General features: G+C 58.6%; 1 protein-coding gene across 2 annotated transcripts; it reads right to left on the bottom strand.

Moving 5' to 3' along the window:
- Nucleotides 1-1,079: 1,079 nt before the first annotated feature.
- On the bottom strand, nt 1,080-16,982 carry RAC2 (Rac family small GTPase 2). 2 transcript variants are annotated; one of them, XM_029953515.1, is made up of 7 exons: nt 16,809-16,982; nt 14,371-14,442; nt 7,453-7,570; nt 6,744-6,806; nt 6,162-6,321; nt 2,542-2,673; nt 1,080-2,012 (listed from the first exon to the last, which is right to left on the bottom strand). In XM_029953515.1, exons 1-6 carry the CDS (start codon nt 16,841-16,843, stop codon nt 2,543-2,545), a joined length of 579 nt encoding a protein of 192 aa, XP_029809375.1. In that variant the 5' UTR covers nt 16,844-16,982; the 3' UTR covers nt 1,080-2,012; nt 2,542. The 2 variants fall into 2 exon arrangements, with proteins under 2 accessions (XP_029809375.1, XP_029809374.1); XM_029953514.1 differs by lacking the exons at nt 14,371-14,442; nt 16,809-16,982 and adding an exon at nt 8,871-9,119.
- Between the last annotated feature and the right edge of the window lie 292 nt (nt 16,983-17,274).

The raw sequence follows: 17,274 nt of genomic DNA, 5'->3' as shown, positions 1-17,274 counted from the left end.
GTCTGAGGGTGGAGGCAGAGGGTGTGTGGCCGGGCCTCCCCAGCCCCCAGAAGGGCTCCCAAAAGTATCCAGAGGCCCCCATAAGAGCAGGGAGCTTCAGACTCTGGACGACTGGAGGGGGCGCCCCAGGGCAGGGCATGGGGTAGTGGGGGTCTGTGTTTGCCACAGGCGAGCGAGCGTGGGTGTTTTATGGGGTGGTTTGTTTCCGTGGTGAAATAACCTTCAAAACATAAAGGCGTCGTCTGAGCTGAGGCTGAGAAGCGCCATGGGGTTTTCCCACTAAACCCAGTTCCTTTCAAGAGGATGGGGATTCTGGGAGGCCAGGGAGCTGGAGGGCTCCTCAGGGCTTATGATCAGGCCAGTGAGCTCATCAGGGCTTATGGGGAGCAGCTCTGGGCAGAGCGGAGGATCGCACAGGACAGAAACCCAAAGCATTTCGCGGGCTGGTAATCGGGGGGCTTCTGTGCTGTCGGGAACAGGGTCTTAGACCTATCTTTTTTATTCCTTCCTCATGACTTCTCTAAGTGTCCGCCCACGAGGGCAAGACCCGCGGGCAGCACTGACCCCGCACCTAGAACAGAGTGAGAGGGTGCTCAGTAAGTACGCACTGATTGCGTGGATGAAGCTTGGACAGAGAAGAGCGACCATCCACAGGAGCCCAAAGGCTGACACTCATCAATTAGCAAACTCTAAGGCACAGGCCCGGCTCTCTCTTAAAGGAACTCGCCTTTGCTTAGTGCCTGCAGGGACTGGCGTTGCCTCCGTACGCTGTGGGGACCCTTCTTGTGACCTGCATTAGTGGTGGTTGGGGAGTTCTGGCTGCTCGACCCCCATAATCCCAAACTCCAACAAGGTCTTGGTCTTCCTTTGGGAAAGGACACCTCCACTTTAAGGAGGTAAAGTTTTTACCGGATTGCAACCACTCCTAGCTCTAGCATGGGGTGTGGTCCAGGCCTGGCCAATCAGAGCTCAGCACCCACCCCCCACCAAATATGATTGGTTGAATATGACCAGCATGTAAGCTGGTCCAATCAGAGTAAACCTTAATTAGAACTTTATGTGGGGCAGACACTTGCGCCTTTTTTTTTTTTTTTTTTTTTTGCTGACCTTGAACCTGGAAGGAGGCTCTTGAGAGCCACCTGCCAAGAGAATGAACTAGACAGCAGAGGGCAGAGCAAGCCCTGAGGACATCATTTGAGCCCCCTCCCTCCTTAATCAAGCTGCACCTGAAGCCAGGATATTTCCACATTTCAATCAATAAACTTATTTTCTGATTACGCAGGTTGAATTCGGTTTTCCATTTGCAGTAGAAAACGTCCTGACTGGCAGGGTCTGAAAGTTTTAGGATTTCTACAGGCAAATGTAGTTCTGGACTCTGTGAGTGGCAGAGAAAGACTTGAGGGATGGCAGGAGTGGGCTGGACCTAGGTTTTTGACTGGCGGTTGCAGGTACCCACCAACATTCAGAGAATTAGGTTTATTTTACGTTGTCCCGAAGAAGAGAGCTAAGACCAGAGGAGCAAACTTCTGAGACACTCATCCTAGCTCAGAAGAAGGAGAACGGAATTTCAGATAAGCAAGACCATCAGTATTGGAGTAGTAGCCTGCCTCCAGTAGGGAGTGAGAGACCCATCCTTGACGGTATACAAGGGGTGGCTGGCAACCATCCCGCCGGAAACTTCCAGAGGGGATTCAGGCATCGGGTGGGACTGGGGTAAAGGGGTAGACGCTGCCATACGCAACAATGGGCACTGATGGCACTAATGCAAAGTGGCTCCCTCTGGCCCCAGGGGGGAAGGTGGGAGCGGGAGGGGTTGGGAGCAGAGGTGCAAATTCACACCCTTCCAGCCCCAGGGGGCCTCCAGCACAGAGAAGAGGATCAACCAAGCTCTGCGACCATCTACTAAGGAACACCGCAGGCGGGGAGGGGACAGCGTGGCCAGCGGGGTGCCGTTGCACTTTGGGTGAAGGCCCTGGAGGCCAGAACCATCTGGCTGGGAGGGCTGGTGCAACCTGGAAGGGCGAGTGCAGGGGGTGAGAATCTGATCACAGACTCCAGGTTGGCCTCCCACCAGCCCCCGCCCCCTCCCGCTTGCCCACCACACCAAGGCCTCCCCACCCTTCTCGTCCAGGTCCTCAGGCTGCCTCCAACCCACACTGGCCCCCCTTCGGCCCCACCAATCTCAACTCAGTCTGCTCCGTCTCCACCCTGTGGGTGTTGGATCTCCCGGGGGGCGGGGCCAAGGCATCTTTCCGGCCCTTGTCCTCCCTGGCCTCCTGCAGGGTTGGCAGAGTGGGAGCCTAGTGACTCCCTTTGCCTTGGCTCCAGCACCTTCCTTCTGGGAACTGGGCTCCACCGAGCTGGACTGGCTCAGGCAACCAGGGAAACTGAGGCCACCTCTATACTTTCCCTTCTGTCTTGGCCCAAATGCCATTTCCAGCGAAACGGAAGGCCACTGAGCAGTGGTTGAAGGCCCCCTCCCAGGCGGCGCCTGCTGTGGGCGGGTGGGGGGCCGTGACATGGGGCAGGAGGTGCTCTTACCCTAAAGGATACTGCAGGGGCGTTTCTGTGGCCGTGAGGGCTGGGGGCACAGGACAGCCCGGATCGCCTCATCAAAGACGGTTTTCAGGCCTCGCTGGGTGAGGGCCGAGCACTCCAGGTATTTGACCGAGTCTAGGGTGGGGAGGCAAGAGGTCAGGCCAAAGTCAGAGGCTGGCCCCTGGGCACAAACCTGCCCAAGCCACCCAACTGCACCAGGCTGTGCCACTCAGGGTATGGTATCCACCGCTCTGTGCCTCAGTTTCCTCGTGTCTGAAATACGGAGCTTGATTTCAAAAAGAGAGGCTAAGACCCACAAGAGCGGATCTGTATCTTTCTTAGATACGTGAGCCCTTAGGGAAGGCAGGCAGGAATTTTGATACATTCCTAGGGGGAAAAAGGGCTCCAATGACAGTGACTGAATCTCTCCCCACTTCAGTTTCTTCTAAAAAAAAAAAAAAAAAAAGTTGCACACCTGCCTCCACATTGCCCCCGAGGGGCCTGAGGCATCAGTCAGGCTTCCTGCCAGCAGGCCTGGCCCAGTCACCAGGCCCTTGTAAATGTCATCTGATCATTCCTTAACATTGTCCCATTTTACAGATTAGGAAACTGAGGCTCATGGGTGGGAAATCACTTGTCCAAAATCGCATGTTCCATGTTTCTCGTTCCCCTGTGGGCGGCCGGGGACTGTCAGGGAGGGGAACCAGATTAGAGAGCTTTCCCTCCCTGCCCAGGGGACCAGCCTTCTCCTGCCTGACCGCTCAGGGCAGGAGCCTGGGGTGCAGACAGGCTGAGCCCCGACTCCCAGGGGCCATGTTCCATGACCTTCTGGAAGGAACCCACCTGAGTTCCCGTGTCCACTACAACGCAAATCGTTTCCCTGACATAAGGAACCACGGAACCCCGTCTTTGAGAGGGGTGGGGCTGACTTCAGGAACGGGAGGAAAGAGAGGGCCAGGAGGGGAACTCTGTCCCCCTAGAGTCTGCACTTCTGGGGGGGAAGGAAGCAGACCAACATGGATAAGTACCCACTCCCTGCCAAGGGCTTCCAAAAACCCAGTGATGAAATACTGTGATTCCCCATTCCCAGAGGAGGAAACAGGCCCAGAGAGGGGAAGCCTGGGGCCCAGAGACACACAGCTGGGGAGAGAAGAGCCAAGACCCCCAGAGGGACATCCGCTGGAAGGAGGAAGCCCACAGATGCCCTGGGGTTGGGAAGAAAGAAAGGACAGCAACAAGGAAACTGAAGTTCAGAGAGCATGTCACTTGCACAAAGTCACGTGCTGGGGGTGTCCTCGGGAGCATATTCCCACCAGGGAGCGCACACAGTGGTCCTGGGGCCTGACTGGCAGAGACAAAGTGCCCTTGGTTCAGGTTCAGGTTCAGGAACCTCCACCTTATAACCCTTTGTGCCTAGAAGGCTGTCACTAGGCATTTGGCCACTGTGTCCCTGCAAGGGGACCATAGCCAGGGTCTACTTCTTCCTCACCACCAACTGCCTCTCCCTGGAGCCTGCCACCCTCTCACTCCTCGTAGCTCGGTGATATCCAAAGCCAAGGTCCTGAGTGGAGGTTGAGGGGGGGTTGGTGCTGGGCTCCCTTCAGTTCTGCCTCTGATCACCCTAAGACTCTGGCCAGTCCCACCCTCTGTGCCCCAACAACCCATCTGGCTGGGACACTGTGACTTGGGATGATTGCCAAGCGGAGGCAGGTGGGGGAGAGGAGCCACTGAGGGTGCGGGGGCAGGTCAGGGGGGCGCAGATGCCCCTGATCTCCGTGACTCTCGGAGCCAGCCTACCGGCTTTGACTCTTGGCTCTGCCCTATCCTGGCCGGGTAGCCTTGAACCGGTGACTCCTCCCTGAGCTTCCCTCTCCTCTACTGTAAAGTGGGGTCAACCAGAGACTCTCCTTCTTACTTAATTGCTGTGAGAACTAAGTGGGGAGGTACGTGGCCCGGCGCCCAGGAAGGACTCAGTCTCCATCAGCAGCTGTGATTATCAGCCAGACCACAACTGCCTCCACAACCCGCCACCACAGGCTGGGGTCAGAGGCAGCCAGCGTCCTCCTCCAACCAGCAGGTCCCCCAGGCCTCCGCTCTGGCCTCTCCTCTGACCTCCCCTCTGGCCCAGGCTGGTCCAAGTCAAGTTCAAAGTCATTGCCTCTGCCCCACCTCCATGTGGGATCAGCTCCAGGAGGGACAGGCTAGAGACCAAGGCAGGGTCCGGAGCCATCTCCTTATAGAGGAGAAAGGGCCTTGGGGGAGGGTCCAGCCCATGTGGATGGAGAGACTGAGGCCCAGAGAGGGGGTGCTGATTTCCCGAGGTCACACACACAGTCAGTGCTGGAACCGGGGCCAGAATCCAGGTTTCTAGGCCCCCTTCTCCTCGCCCCGAAGCACATGCTTTAGAAGGGAAGGGCTCCCATGCTAGGCTGGAGAGTTAACCCCGGGGCAGAAGGAGTCAGGGGACAGGCTGGTTGGAAAACAAGAGAGGGCAAGGTGGCAGTTTCCATACTTGTGAAGAAAGCCAGTAGGCCTAGGAGCCACAGACCCCAGGATGGGGCTCGGGACCCAGGCTTAAGAAGCAGCCCAAGGCCCCCCAAGGAAGATGGCCATGTCACTGGACTAGTTACAGGAAGGGGGTGGTGGCAGCTGCGGTTTCCCTTCCTGTAGAGATGTGAGTCCCCAGAGCCCTCCCAGTTCCGGCGGAAGGAAGAGTGTGGGGCTGAGGCAGGGCCAGGGGTGGGGGGAGGGAGGGGGGAGGCCTGACCTCCTTGGGGACCAAACCCTGGGCCCGCAGGACCCTGTGTCGAGGTGGAGCGCCCTGGACAGCTAGGTCAGTGCTCATAGTGGCCAAACCCGGCGGGGGAGGCTTGGCTCTTGGGCTATTGTCCCATGCCCAGGGCTGCAGGCAGGTCAGGCCTCCACACAGGACAGCAGGCCCCGGTGCAGGGGAGAGGCCAGACCCATCAGTTCTGGCCTCCCTGGTGCAGGCAGCCCTGAGCCACCACAGAACAATTTGCTATCTTGCATCCAAATCCCAGTTCTGTCCCCTCTTGGCTGTGTGACCTTGAGAAGTCCCTTTACTTCCCTGGGCCAGTAAACAGAAGCCAAAGAGGCTGTTGGCCTGAGGAGTGGTTCTGGGGAAAGGGAGGTGAGAAGGAGGCTGAAGGGGAAATCACCCTTCAAACCTAAGGCAAAGCACCTCCTCCAGGAAGCCTTCCTGGAAAACCCAAGCTTGACTTGGTGGCTCATCCTCAGAGCACACCTCACTCTACCCCTGCTTCCATCTGCTCCAATGCACTTATTTCAGCATCCGTTTATGGAGTGTACCTACTACCACTAACTTTAATTAACCCCGAGTGCCACCCGCGTGTGAATGCTCCTGGAGGTGCTGTGTGGGTATTAATTCACTGGATTCACCCAATCACCTGGACGCAGGACTCTGGCCGCATTGTGCTGATGAGGAAACAGGCAAGGGGACTCAGCCAGGGTCACACAGCCAGTACCCGGCACAGCCTGGCCCTGGGGCCCCTTTAATCCTGCGTGAGGCTGAGCGGGGCACCCCCCTCTCCTGCGGCCCGCTCCCCTCTCTGAGCCCGAGCCCAGAGCCCCGAGCCCCGTACCGATCTCCTTGGCCAGCGCCAGGCCCTGCGGGTAGGTGATGGGTGCCAGCTTCTTCTCCTTCAGCCTCTCGATGGTGTCCTTGTCGTCCCGCAGATCCAGCTTGGTGCCCACCAGGATGATGGGCGTGCTGGGGCAGTGGTGCCGCACCTCGGGGAACCACTGGGCGGGAGGCGGGGGGTGAGAGGTTGTGCGGGCAGGAGGGGGCACGGGAGCGGGGGAGGAGGGGCGCCGAATGCGAGAAGAGGGGGGCGCGAGGGGGAGGAGAAGAGACATGAGGGGGTACAGCAGGGGGGACATCACAGGAGAAAAAGCAAGATTTCACGAGAGATAAAAGGCACGCAGAGGTTGTATGGGGAGGGGAGGGGACGAGCTTACAGAGGAGGGAGTCAAGCTAACCACCCCAGCCCCCCTGAGCCCCCTCTGAGTCTCACCGCCCGTGGCCTCACAGCCCTGGTTGGCACTGGGGACCCTCTGCCGCCCCTGCCCCTGCCCTACAGTCATCAGCACCACCCCAGGGACATCCTGCCATTCCTCGGGAATCCCGCCCCCAAGCCCCCAAGGCCCCACTCTGTCCTGCTCACCTTGGCACGGACGTTCTCATAGGAGGCAGGGCTGACAAGGGAGAAACAGATGAGGAAGACATCCTGGGGACAGAGCAGGCAAGGGTCACCCACAGAGAAGGCTGGAGGTGTCCCGCCTGGTCCCTTCCCACACCTGGGCAGCCACTGAGCTGTTTGTTTACCCAGCCCTTCCTAAAGCCCATTAGGGCTAATCCTCGTAAAACTGTCTGCCCCATTCTACAGGTGGGCAAAGTGAGGCTTACAGAAGAAGTCCACGGGTTGCCACCTGGAATTCCGGAACCCGTACTCCCCACTAGGCACTCACTACCTACATCTGGCCACCAGCCCTTTCCCAGCCACCCTGGAGAGGGAACCGAAGGTACCAGGGCCTAGTGGCCAGAGAGACACTTGCAGGCTTGCCCCCCTCTCTCCTCCGCTCCAGCCACCCCTGGGACTCAGAGTCTTGGGCTCCGTATTGGGGTCCCATCTGGGGTCTGCCTGCCCCACCTTTGGGCCCCCCCCAGGGGTGCCCCAGAGCCCATGAGGTAGGGTGGCCAGTGAGATGGGCACAGTGAGAGCAGGGAGGCTGAAGGAGGGCAGGGAGGGGCCCCGCTCTGTCCAGGAGGGCCATTACTGGGAGGGGCAGGGTTTCCCAGCCACTGGCCCCAGGGCATTGCTCCCAGAGGGAGCGGACGAGCTCAGGCTGGTGCCAGGGGGCAGGGCAGCACACCGTCTGTGGGTAGGAGAGCGGCCGGAGGCGGTCATAGTCCTCCTGCCCCGCGGTGTCCCACAGCCCCAGGTTCACGGGCTTGCTGTCCACCATCACATTGGCTGAGTAGTTGTCGAACCTGCGGGGAGTGGGCAAGACGGAAGGGTCAGTCTCCACGCTCAGACCACGGGCCCTCCTGCCAGCCTCCCCTTGCTCCGTGCGGAGGCCGAGACCCAGGAGGGGCGGCCATGGTGTCAGAGTCTGGACAGCCCCACGCGGTCGGCTTTCCTTCTGTTTTTATTTTCATCACTGATTCATTACATTAAAAGAATGTCAAACGCAGGTAAACATCAAGAGAAAGACATGGTCTCCATCTTTTTCCTGCCCTTTGTCTATCTTTTGAAGAAGGGATTTCTGGGGATTGCAGAGGGCTCCCCCTAAGGCTCGATCAGAATCAAATTTACCCACTTCCTGGGCTGGACTGAGGTTGGTGACCCTGTCGCAGGTGGGGTCCTCCCCTGAAACACACCCTGGGGCGAGGAGGTGGTACAAGTGGCAGCCTCATTTGGGGGGGGGGTTGACACTTTTGAGAAATGTCCCCACACACACCAGAAAGACGTATGCCAAAGGGATGGGGCAGGGGGCTGGGGCAGGGGGCTGGGGGGGGAGGGGTTACCAATAGCGACAGCTAAAATCTCCCACCAGCACCAGAGAGGTCCCCGGGGCAATCAGAGGAGCTTCCAGACTTTTTTTTTTAATTCACCCCAACAGTATTTCTCACTACAAGTGAAAGGAAGTTGCTGGTTTTTCAGCCTATAGAAAAGAAAACTGGGATCAGAGAGGTACAGTGATCTGCCCAAGGCCCCACAGCCAGTAAGCGGCCAAACTAAGTAAGAAGCCGGTTATGTGGAATTTCAGGACTCACCTCCAGCATTCAGTGCCCTGTGCCCCGGCTGTGTGACCACGGATGCCCTTGCCTCCTGCCCACGAGGGCTAGAGATCATCACCTTGTCCCTCACCACTAAAGCCACCTGCTCCTCGTCCCCTGACCTGGCCCACCCAGACCTCAGCTCCTTCTCCTCTCCTCACTCACCAGCCACGCTCATTCCTGGGCAAGGCTCATATGCTGCCCACCTCCCGGCACACAATCACGCTGTGCCTCCTGCCCAGAATGCCTCTCCCCACCTCTCCTGCCCAAATATTCCCACTTACCCTGACCACGCAGTCCTACCCACTCTCCAGGCTTTTATGCTCCTGCCTGTGTCTCTCTCTAGAATACCCTTCCACCCCCCTTCACCCCATCTCCTATTCATGATTCAAAATGCTGCCCAGGCCATTCCTCCTCTGCGGTGGTGGTGGGGGGGTACCTCCAGGCCACCCCCTTCCCCCTCCTCCACCTGGACAGAGCTCATTATTTCTCCCCCACGCAACTGCTTTACCTTGGCCTTGATTGACTAAACAATCGGTGTGTCCCTATCTTGTTGGGGGCCAGGGCTCCATGTGGGCAAGGCCCTGCCTGCTTCATCTCCAGGCCTGGCACCCAATACATGTGGGTAGATGGCAGTTAGAGCAAACTGAACTGAAGCCTTTGGAATGCTCCCTCCTCCAGGAAGCTGTCACGGAATGCTGCTTGGTGACCGGCTGCAGAAGCCCTAAAACTTCAGAGTAACTCCAAAAACACCTGTTCTGAAAAAGACACACACACACTTCAAAAAAGTGGGTGACCTGCTATTTTTAGCGCACCATACTTCTTCATCATGGAGTATTCCGGTCACTTCTCAGTTCCTCAGAGAGCCCCACTCCCTACTGCCTGGAAGGTCCTACACACACTTCTCTGACCCTCCGCTCTTCTTCCTCCCTTGCTCCTCCTCCTCCCCCCCGTGCCCGGCTGACTCTTACTCAGCCGTCTCCAGCCCCATCTCAAGGTCATCTCCCGCTCAAGGTCACCTCCCGCAGGAAGCCTTTCCTGACCTCTAGCTCCTCCAGGCCCCAACCCAAGCAAGCTTTGCTCTAACAGCAGACACCGCACCTGACTTGTGCACCCTGGGGCCCATATGACATTTGCCACACAGTAGGGGCCCTGAGGTCCACGTCTTGCTCCCACCCACACCACTGTGCAATTTCAGGAAGAAGGCACTGTCCAAGGAGACAGCCCTGGGCATAACCGGCAGAGAAGCACCTGTATGGTCTTCAACTCGGTCAGAAACATTCCTCAGGGACACACTGGGGAAACAGGGACACCCTCCTCTCTAATGTCCTGCCTAAAATTCGGTTGCCAAAAAGCCTTCCAAGATTCTGTGGGCCAAAGGTAGGTGTCCTCTCTGAGGCACCCCAGGGTCTCAGGGGCCGTGGCGATGGGGAAAAGGTTGGGTCCTGGGACCTTGTGCCAGCACCAAGCACCACATCTGGGGCCCGGCAAAAGGCTAGGGACCTTTACATGTTCAGTCCTGAAGTCCCACGAAACTAAGACAAAAGAAACTCAAATGACTCCCGTCACGCAGATGAGGAAACCAAGGTCTCAGGATGGCAGGTAACTTTTCCAAGGCCGGCCATCTCATCGGCCTGGGCGCTGGGATCTGAGCCTTGCTCGCTCTGTGACACCTGACAGTGAGCCCACGGACAAATGAACAGCACAAGAGTCCCTGGGGACAGCCACCCAGAGCTACGAGGGAACAGAGAGCTCCTTGGGAAGCCTTGCCCCGGCTGTGTGACCTTGGGCAAGGAGCCTAGTTTCTCTGAGCCTCACTTTCTTCACTGTGAAAATAAAATCCTTTCTCTCGGGGCCGTTAGGAGGATCTGAAGAGACAGAGGAGAGAGGGAGATGCTGAGAAGCTGAGCGACCTCATTTTCAACGCACACGCACTCACACACACACACACACACACACACACACACACACACACCTGTCCCTCCCCAGCGGCCCAGCTGTCAGAGCCCGAGGGGTGACTGCAAGGATGTATCAGTGATCCACACCTCCAGGGGGCCCCCTTACTTGTGATTCACAGGCAGCCAGCACCAGAGGGACCTTACACTACTGCACTGGCCAGCTCTCACCCCTTTTTCCAGATGAGGAAACGGAGGCCCACGGACTGGAAGCCCCTTGCCCAAGATCTCACGGCCAGTCGATGGCAGACCCAGGACCAGGTCCTATTCCCCAATTCAGAAAAATCCCACATGGGAAACATCAAGCCTACTTCAAGGCTTAAGACTCAGAGGTTTGAGCCTGGGCCTGGGGCTTCCCCGTGCTGTGGGGGAAGGCAGGGAGCTCACATCTGCCAGGTACCCAGAGGTGCCAATGACCGTCCCAGGTCCTTGGTACTCAGATCACTTCAGGGCACCCAGGAAGCAGATGCTACCGCTGTCCCCATTTCACACATGAGGAGTGACACTCAGAGAGGCTGGGAGTGCCCTGACCTGCAATGGAGTAGAGGGGGGATTGGGAGCAGGAGGAAGGGGGCTCAGCACCCAGCATCACCTGACCCCCACCCACGCCCACGCTCCGAAAGGAGCGCAGACACCAAGGGGCACGCACTGCTGGGGATGTGGAGACCAAGGAAGAATGACTGGGTCAGGCAGGGCAGGACCATTGTTAGGACTCAGGTCTTGGTCTTCAAGGACAATGGGGCACCGCTGGATGGAACCACTGGGCAGGGGGTGGCGTGATCATCTTTGCATTTAGGAAAGGCTCCTCCTGGCCCCTGGGTGGAGAAGTCTGGGGGAGGGGAAGCCAGAGACAGCAAGGTGGAGAAGTCTGGGCGGCAGGAGTATGGGGGAGGGGCAGTGAGTGCCCCGCAGAAGAGTGAAATAAAGACGAAAACCAAGTCCTGGCCAATCGGACCTAAGTTAAACTGTGTGTTCTTCCTTCCCACCTGCTGAGCCGCCCAGTGCTGGCCGAGTTTCGGCACTTTCTCGGGGCGGCCGGAGCCCCCAGTCACTACCGAGGGCCAGTGAGGTACTCGCTCTATTCTAGAAGCTGGTGGCATGGCAGCGAGCGAGACAGACCTGTCCGCCCAGGGCTTCCCTCCTGGCAGAGGAAGTCAGAGCAGGAAGGGCTGTGAGGAACGTCAAGCAGAGGGGTGGGGTGGAGGGGCCTGGGTGGTGAGAGGGACCCCTTTAGATAAGGGGTCAGGGAGGTGATACCTGAGCAGGGAACCAAGTGATGGGAAGGAGGAGGTCAGAGGCACAGGGGAGGAGGCGAGTCTGGGATCCGCAGGAGTGAGTAGGTAAGGGGGCGTGTAGTGGGGGTAAGGCTGCGGGGCAGTCCATTCAGGGCTTTCCCTGCCAGGATAGGAGACGGTTTTAAGTGTGAAGGGGAGCCAGGGGAAGGGCTTAGGCCTAGGAGTTGCTGTGTCTAATTTTTTTTTTAATTCTTTTAAGTTTTATTTATTTTGAGATAGAAAATGCTAGTGGGGGAAGGGCAGAGAGAGAGGGGGAGAGAGAATCTCAAGCAGACTCCACACTGTCCACACTGTTGGCGTAGAGCCTGATGTGGGACTTGAACTCACGAACCATGAGATCCTGACCTGAGCTGAAGTCGGATGCTTAAGTGACCTAGCCACCCAGGCGCCCCTAACTTTTACTTTTGAAAGCTTATTGGGGCTTCCTTTTGAGAATGGATATGGGGGGGAGAGACCCCACATCACAGGCATCCGAGCACAGGGTCCACCTGTCATGTCTTTGTAAGCCCAACACCCAGCACGAGACCGTCCACAGGGCGGGTTCAGTCTCCCCATCTATGTAATGGGGGTGTGACCCTGAGCCGTTAGTCCCCCACGCCAGGCAATGACTGAGCTCAGCTCACCTACTTCTCTGATCCTGTGCTGGCAGCTGGTGTGTCCCAGCCTCAGCAAACCCTACTGTCCCCAGGGGAGGGGGAGCCCCCCTCCGAAAACAGGGATCTCCTGTTCTTCCCCAACTCCACTCTCCCCGGCTGCCCCCACCCTCCAATGTCAAGGGCTCAGCATGACTTATCCCCCCCGCCCCATCACAGGGGAACTGGCCTTGTAGTAAGAGCCACTCAGAGGGCTTGTCCAGAGCTAAGGAACTCTGTCCTGGATGACAACGGGGCGTGGCATGCAGGACGGGCCACATGCTTTGCAGGGTCCAACGCAAAATGCAAATGCAAGACTCCTTATTCAAAAGTTGAGAATCTCAGGACAGCCCTGGTGTCTGAGCCAAAGTCTCCAGAGTCCTGGGAAGGTAGATCTCGCCTGAGTCGTCCTGTCTGTCGGTCTGCAGGGGTGTCCAGTGTCCCGAGCCCTTCAAGGGTCCCCAGGAGCCAGCGTTCTCCAGGTCATTGGCAACAAGTGGCCCTAGCCTGGCCCCTGCTAGCTGCCCCCACCCGCCCCATCTTGCACCAGAGAACACGCCTTTCATCTCCCGCCCAGGAGAGGTGCCCTGGCGATGAGCCTGGGATCACCCTGCCCCGCTCTCCGGCCTTATACAAAGGGAAATGAGGCTCAGAGGGGAGAAACAATTGGTCTAAGGTCCTTCGGCAAACAGGCCCCCAGCTGAGACAGGCAGAGAGGCACACAGGACCAGTGCACCGCTGGGGACAGTGGCCTTTTGCAGGCTTTGAGCCAGTCCTCCCTCAGCATTAGGAGGTGCCTAATAAACACTCAATGACTGATGGCAATGGGACAGATATGGCAGGTGCAGAGGGGGTGGGGCGCTGGCGCCAGGCCATCCGGGGACTCGGAAGGTAAGCTAGTGAAATCCATTTTCTAGGGTGCCTATGCCGGTTTCTCTGCCCTGGCCTGGCTCCTTGCCTTCCTCTAGCCCAGGCTGGGGTGCCCACTCCATGTCCCGGGGGATGGGGGCAGGCCTCTGGGGCACTGTGAGGCTCAGCTTCCCCCACGGATGGCCCGGGTAGAATAGCCACCTCTCCTGAGGGTTGAGTGGGGGCACACAGGTGTGGCATTGCCTGCAGGGGCCAGCACACAGTAGGCCCTCCACGGACGGTGGGTCGCTCTGATGGATTGTCCTAGTGCCCCTCCATGAAGTTCAATTCAGGGCAGCACAGAACACATCTATCAGGTAGAAGATGATGTGCGTCAGATAATGGGGCGACTGACCATAAAGGACCAGGCTCTCTGCCCTCCAGAAACTCACAGTCACAGGAAGGATCAGATACAGTCCCTTCAGGCCAGATGAGAAAGATTCCTGGAATGGGGGCGGGGGGTGGGCAGGGAGCACAGGAGCTGGCCAGGTCTTAGACACCTGGGTAGGGAAGGCACTCCAGGCAGAAGAAACAGCGTGAGCAAAGGCCCTGAGGTGGGAGCATTTGGGGGTAACGAACACACAGAACACGAAGCAAAGGAATGGGCCATGGAAGGGGAGGAGGGGAGGAGCCACGCAGAGCCTTGAAGGCAGTGATGAGGGTTGGAAGGTGCCCTATGAGCGAGGGAACTGCTCAGGGCTGGTGGGGGCGGGGCTGGTGCTTTCTCACTTGCCCCTCCCTCCCGAGGCTGCCACCCACGAACTCCTACACATCCGTCAAATGACAGCCCTGCCTCCACATCCCGCAACAGGGCAGGGCCTCCCAGTGGCCTCCACATGGCACTGCTCTCTCCCTTCCATGGGGAGTGTGCAGGCATCTGCTGTCTGCTCCTTGGGTCAAGGCCCCTGATGGCCTCCTCCTCCACCCACCCCAGCCTCCCCCCTACTTCTGGGACCCAGCCCCACATCCCACCTCCAGCCCAGGCCCAGCTGGACAGCGGCCTGCCCCCCTACCGCTCCACGGCTCCCGCCCAGTCTCTCCCGCTCTGGGGACTCCCATCTCGAAGTCGGCCGCTGCCTCCTGGCTGGACCACCGGGCGACTCTGCCGGCAGAGACCCCGCCCCCACCAGGTGCCCACGTGGGAAGTGCCCGACAAGGGGGTGGGCTCGGTGATGCCAGTCTCCCCAGCCTCCCGGTGCCCCGGCCCCCTCGGGACTCACACGGTGGGGATGTACTCTCCAGGAAAGGCATTGGTGGTGTAGCTGATAAGGAGGCAGGTCTTGCCCACGGCTCTGGAAGACAGGAAGTTTGAGAGGACGGTGGTTGCGGGGCCCTGCTCTAGACGCGGACATTTCCAAGCACTTGCGCTCTCCCCTAGCCCAGCCCTCAGGGGAGACCCAGGCCTGCCTCTCTGGGCCTCAGTCTCCCATCTGAGGATGTCAATATCCGTGTTCCCAAACCTGAGTCACAAGAGTCCTTCGGGGGTATTTGTTAAAAGGCAGACTTCAAAGTCCTGCCTCTGAGATTCTTTTTTTTTTTTATGTTTTTTTTAAATTTATTTTTGAGAGACAGACAGTGTGAGCAGGGGAGAGGCAGAGAGAGAGGGAGACACAGAATCCGAAGCAGGCTCCAGGCTCCGAGCTGTCAGCACAGAGCCTGATGTGGGGCTCCAACCGATGAACTGTGAGATTATGACCTGAACCGAAGCCAGATGCTTAACCGACTGAGCCACCCAGGTGCGCCATGCCTCTGAGATTCTGATTGATCAGCGCGGGGCACAACTGGGAATCCATATGTGCACTAAGCTTCCCCAGGTGCCATCAATGTGGGACAGAGGGTTAAGAGCAGCGGGGGCAGGGGGGAGGGGGGACCCAGGGGACCACTGGACCGGACAATGCCACAGGGGCCCTGGTGCCTGACCAGGGCTCTGCCATCACACATTGGGCTTCAGAACCAGTGCTTTGGGCAAGCCACTGAGCCTCCATAGGCCTCAGTTTCCCCATCTAGAAAATAGGAATGGGTCCATCCTCCTAGGACAGTGCTGGGTTGTAAACTAGATGAAGCTCATAAAAGAAGCCAGCATGTGTGGTATCGTGAAGTAGCTGGTCAGCATTAGGGAAAGCCCATCCCATCTCGTTCCCCTCCCAACCTCACCAGAGAGAGTAACAATGAAGGACACAGATTTTGGAGTCAGAGAGACCTGGCCTCAAACTCCATGAGGTCTGGGGCAAATTACTTAACGTCTCTGAGCTTCAGTTTCCCCACCTGTAAAATGGGCCTAATACTAAGGAGCACTAAACAGCCATCGCCATGATTTGTGCCGTCCTCCTTGGGTCTTCGAGTCTGCTGGGCTGGGAGGGGGCTCAGGTAGTGCAGTGGGAAGCCTGCAGCCTAAGGGGAGGCCCCAGGGCCCTCCAGCTCCACTCCTGTTTCGTCACTTCCTGTTCGGAGGAGGCTGGCCGCTTTCTCCTCCCCCACCGCTCCCCTCCCCTCCTCCACCAAGGTAACTTTGAATGACTGGAATGTTGCCCTTGGCTTCTGCCCTCCCCTGCTCAGATTAGATACAAAGCAGAAGTGAGCAGGGCTGGGCAGAGAGGCGGGCTGATAAGGTCCGGCCCGCGCATCCAAATCAGCTGAGGGCCTTTTGATAAACCACCGGCTCCCATGAGACCCTTCAGAGCCAAAGTCAGTCTTGTCATGTCAGGGCCACTGTGGCCCAGGGCAGGAAAGATCTGCGCCTCTCAAAGCCTCAGGCTGCCCCTCTGTAGACCAGGAGCGCTGGATTGGAGGCCTGCCCAGCTGGAGATGCTGGACGGAACGCAAGATGCACTTGTTGGCTGGAGCCTGAGACACGGTTGCTGGCTGGCATCAGAGATCGAAATCCTGGACCAGTCGTACAGATGAGGAAACTGAGGCCACAACTGAGAAGGGCCCCCCCCCCCCGCCCAGCCTGCCTGGCACTGACCCTCCCAATCACCCTTCCTGCCCCTCCTTCCCTCCACTTTCCCTTTGTGGCCCCCTCCCCCTCCGCTCCTTGCCCACATGCCCCAACCCAGCAGGCTGAGGGTGAGGGGAGAGTGAGGGAGGGAGGAGGGGAAGGAGGTTAATATTTATCGAGCACACTAAGCACAGGACAGCCACTCAAAATATGTCAGGTGACCCCCACGTCCACCCAAGGGGCGTGGCCTCTTCCCAGATGGGCAAGCTGAGGCTCAGAGAGGCTCTGCAGCTCGCCTAAGGACACACAGCAGTGCACGCCTAGTGACTCGAGCCCAGGTCAAGCTGAGGTCGAAGGCCACCCCTCCATCTGCATCCACAGAGTTGAAGACAGGTCCCATCAGAGACGGGCCCCAGCTCTCAGGGTGCAGGTGAGGGGCCCCAGACACATCCACCCCCAGTCCTGTACCCGTTGCCCACCTCCACCTCCACCTCCACCCAGGCAGCTTCCGGAGGGAAGCGGGCAAAGAGAATGAAGCTGTCCTCTGCCCACCTCGGGGCGGGCGGGGGAGAGGGCTTTCTCTGGGCCCGGGCGACAAGGAGGGAGCAGCACCTCCCAGCTGCCACTCCCAGGGACTCCTACATCTGCAGGGCGGGAGGGTCTCAGGGGTAACCCAGGAGGGGGGCTCCAGCCAGGTGACAGGTTCAGCCAGGTACCTACCCGTCTCCCACCACCACACACTTGATGGCCTGCATCACGTTGGGGGCCTGGGGGGCGGCGCTGGTGACAGCTCAGGGCGCGGAGCGTCTCTGCGGGCTTCAGGGGTTCGGAGAGCCTGGCAAGTTCCCCCCGACAGAAGAGCAGCTCGGTTAGGACAGGAGGCAGCAGGAAGCGGAAGGGGAACTTGCCCAAGCTGCTGCTCCAACAGCCCTTTGCAGAAGGCGGAGCATGCGGTCTGGCAGCTCGGCTCGGGGCCCCTCAGGTGCTGGCCTGGCCAACGAGAGACCTGGGTACCCTCCGGGCTGGGGCCTCACTTCTTGCCCCTGGGGCAGGGCTCGAGTAGTTCTCCAAAGACTTATGGCTTCCAGAAACTCAGCCCACGTTCAGATCTAAGGGTTAAACTTGCAATGAGATGAAACTGCCCTGCCTCCTATCAGGTGCTGGAGAGTCCAGGGTGCAAAAGCTA

The sequence above is a fragment of the Suricata suricatta genome, chromosome 10 (assembly GCF_006229205.1).
Source record: "Suricata suricatta isolate VVHF042 chromosome 10, meerkat_22Aug2017_6uvM2_HiC, whole genome shotgun sequence".
Lineage (NCBI taxonomy): Eukaryota > Metazoa > Chordata > Mammalia > Carnivora > Herpestidae > Suricata > Suricata suricatta.
Note: the sequence above shows the minus strand (reverse complement) of the source record. Positions and strands in the feature narration are given on the sequence as shown.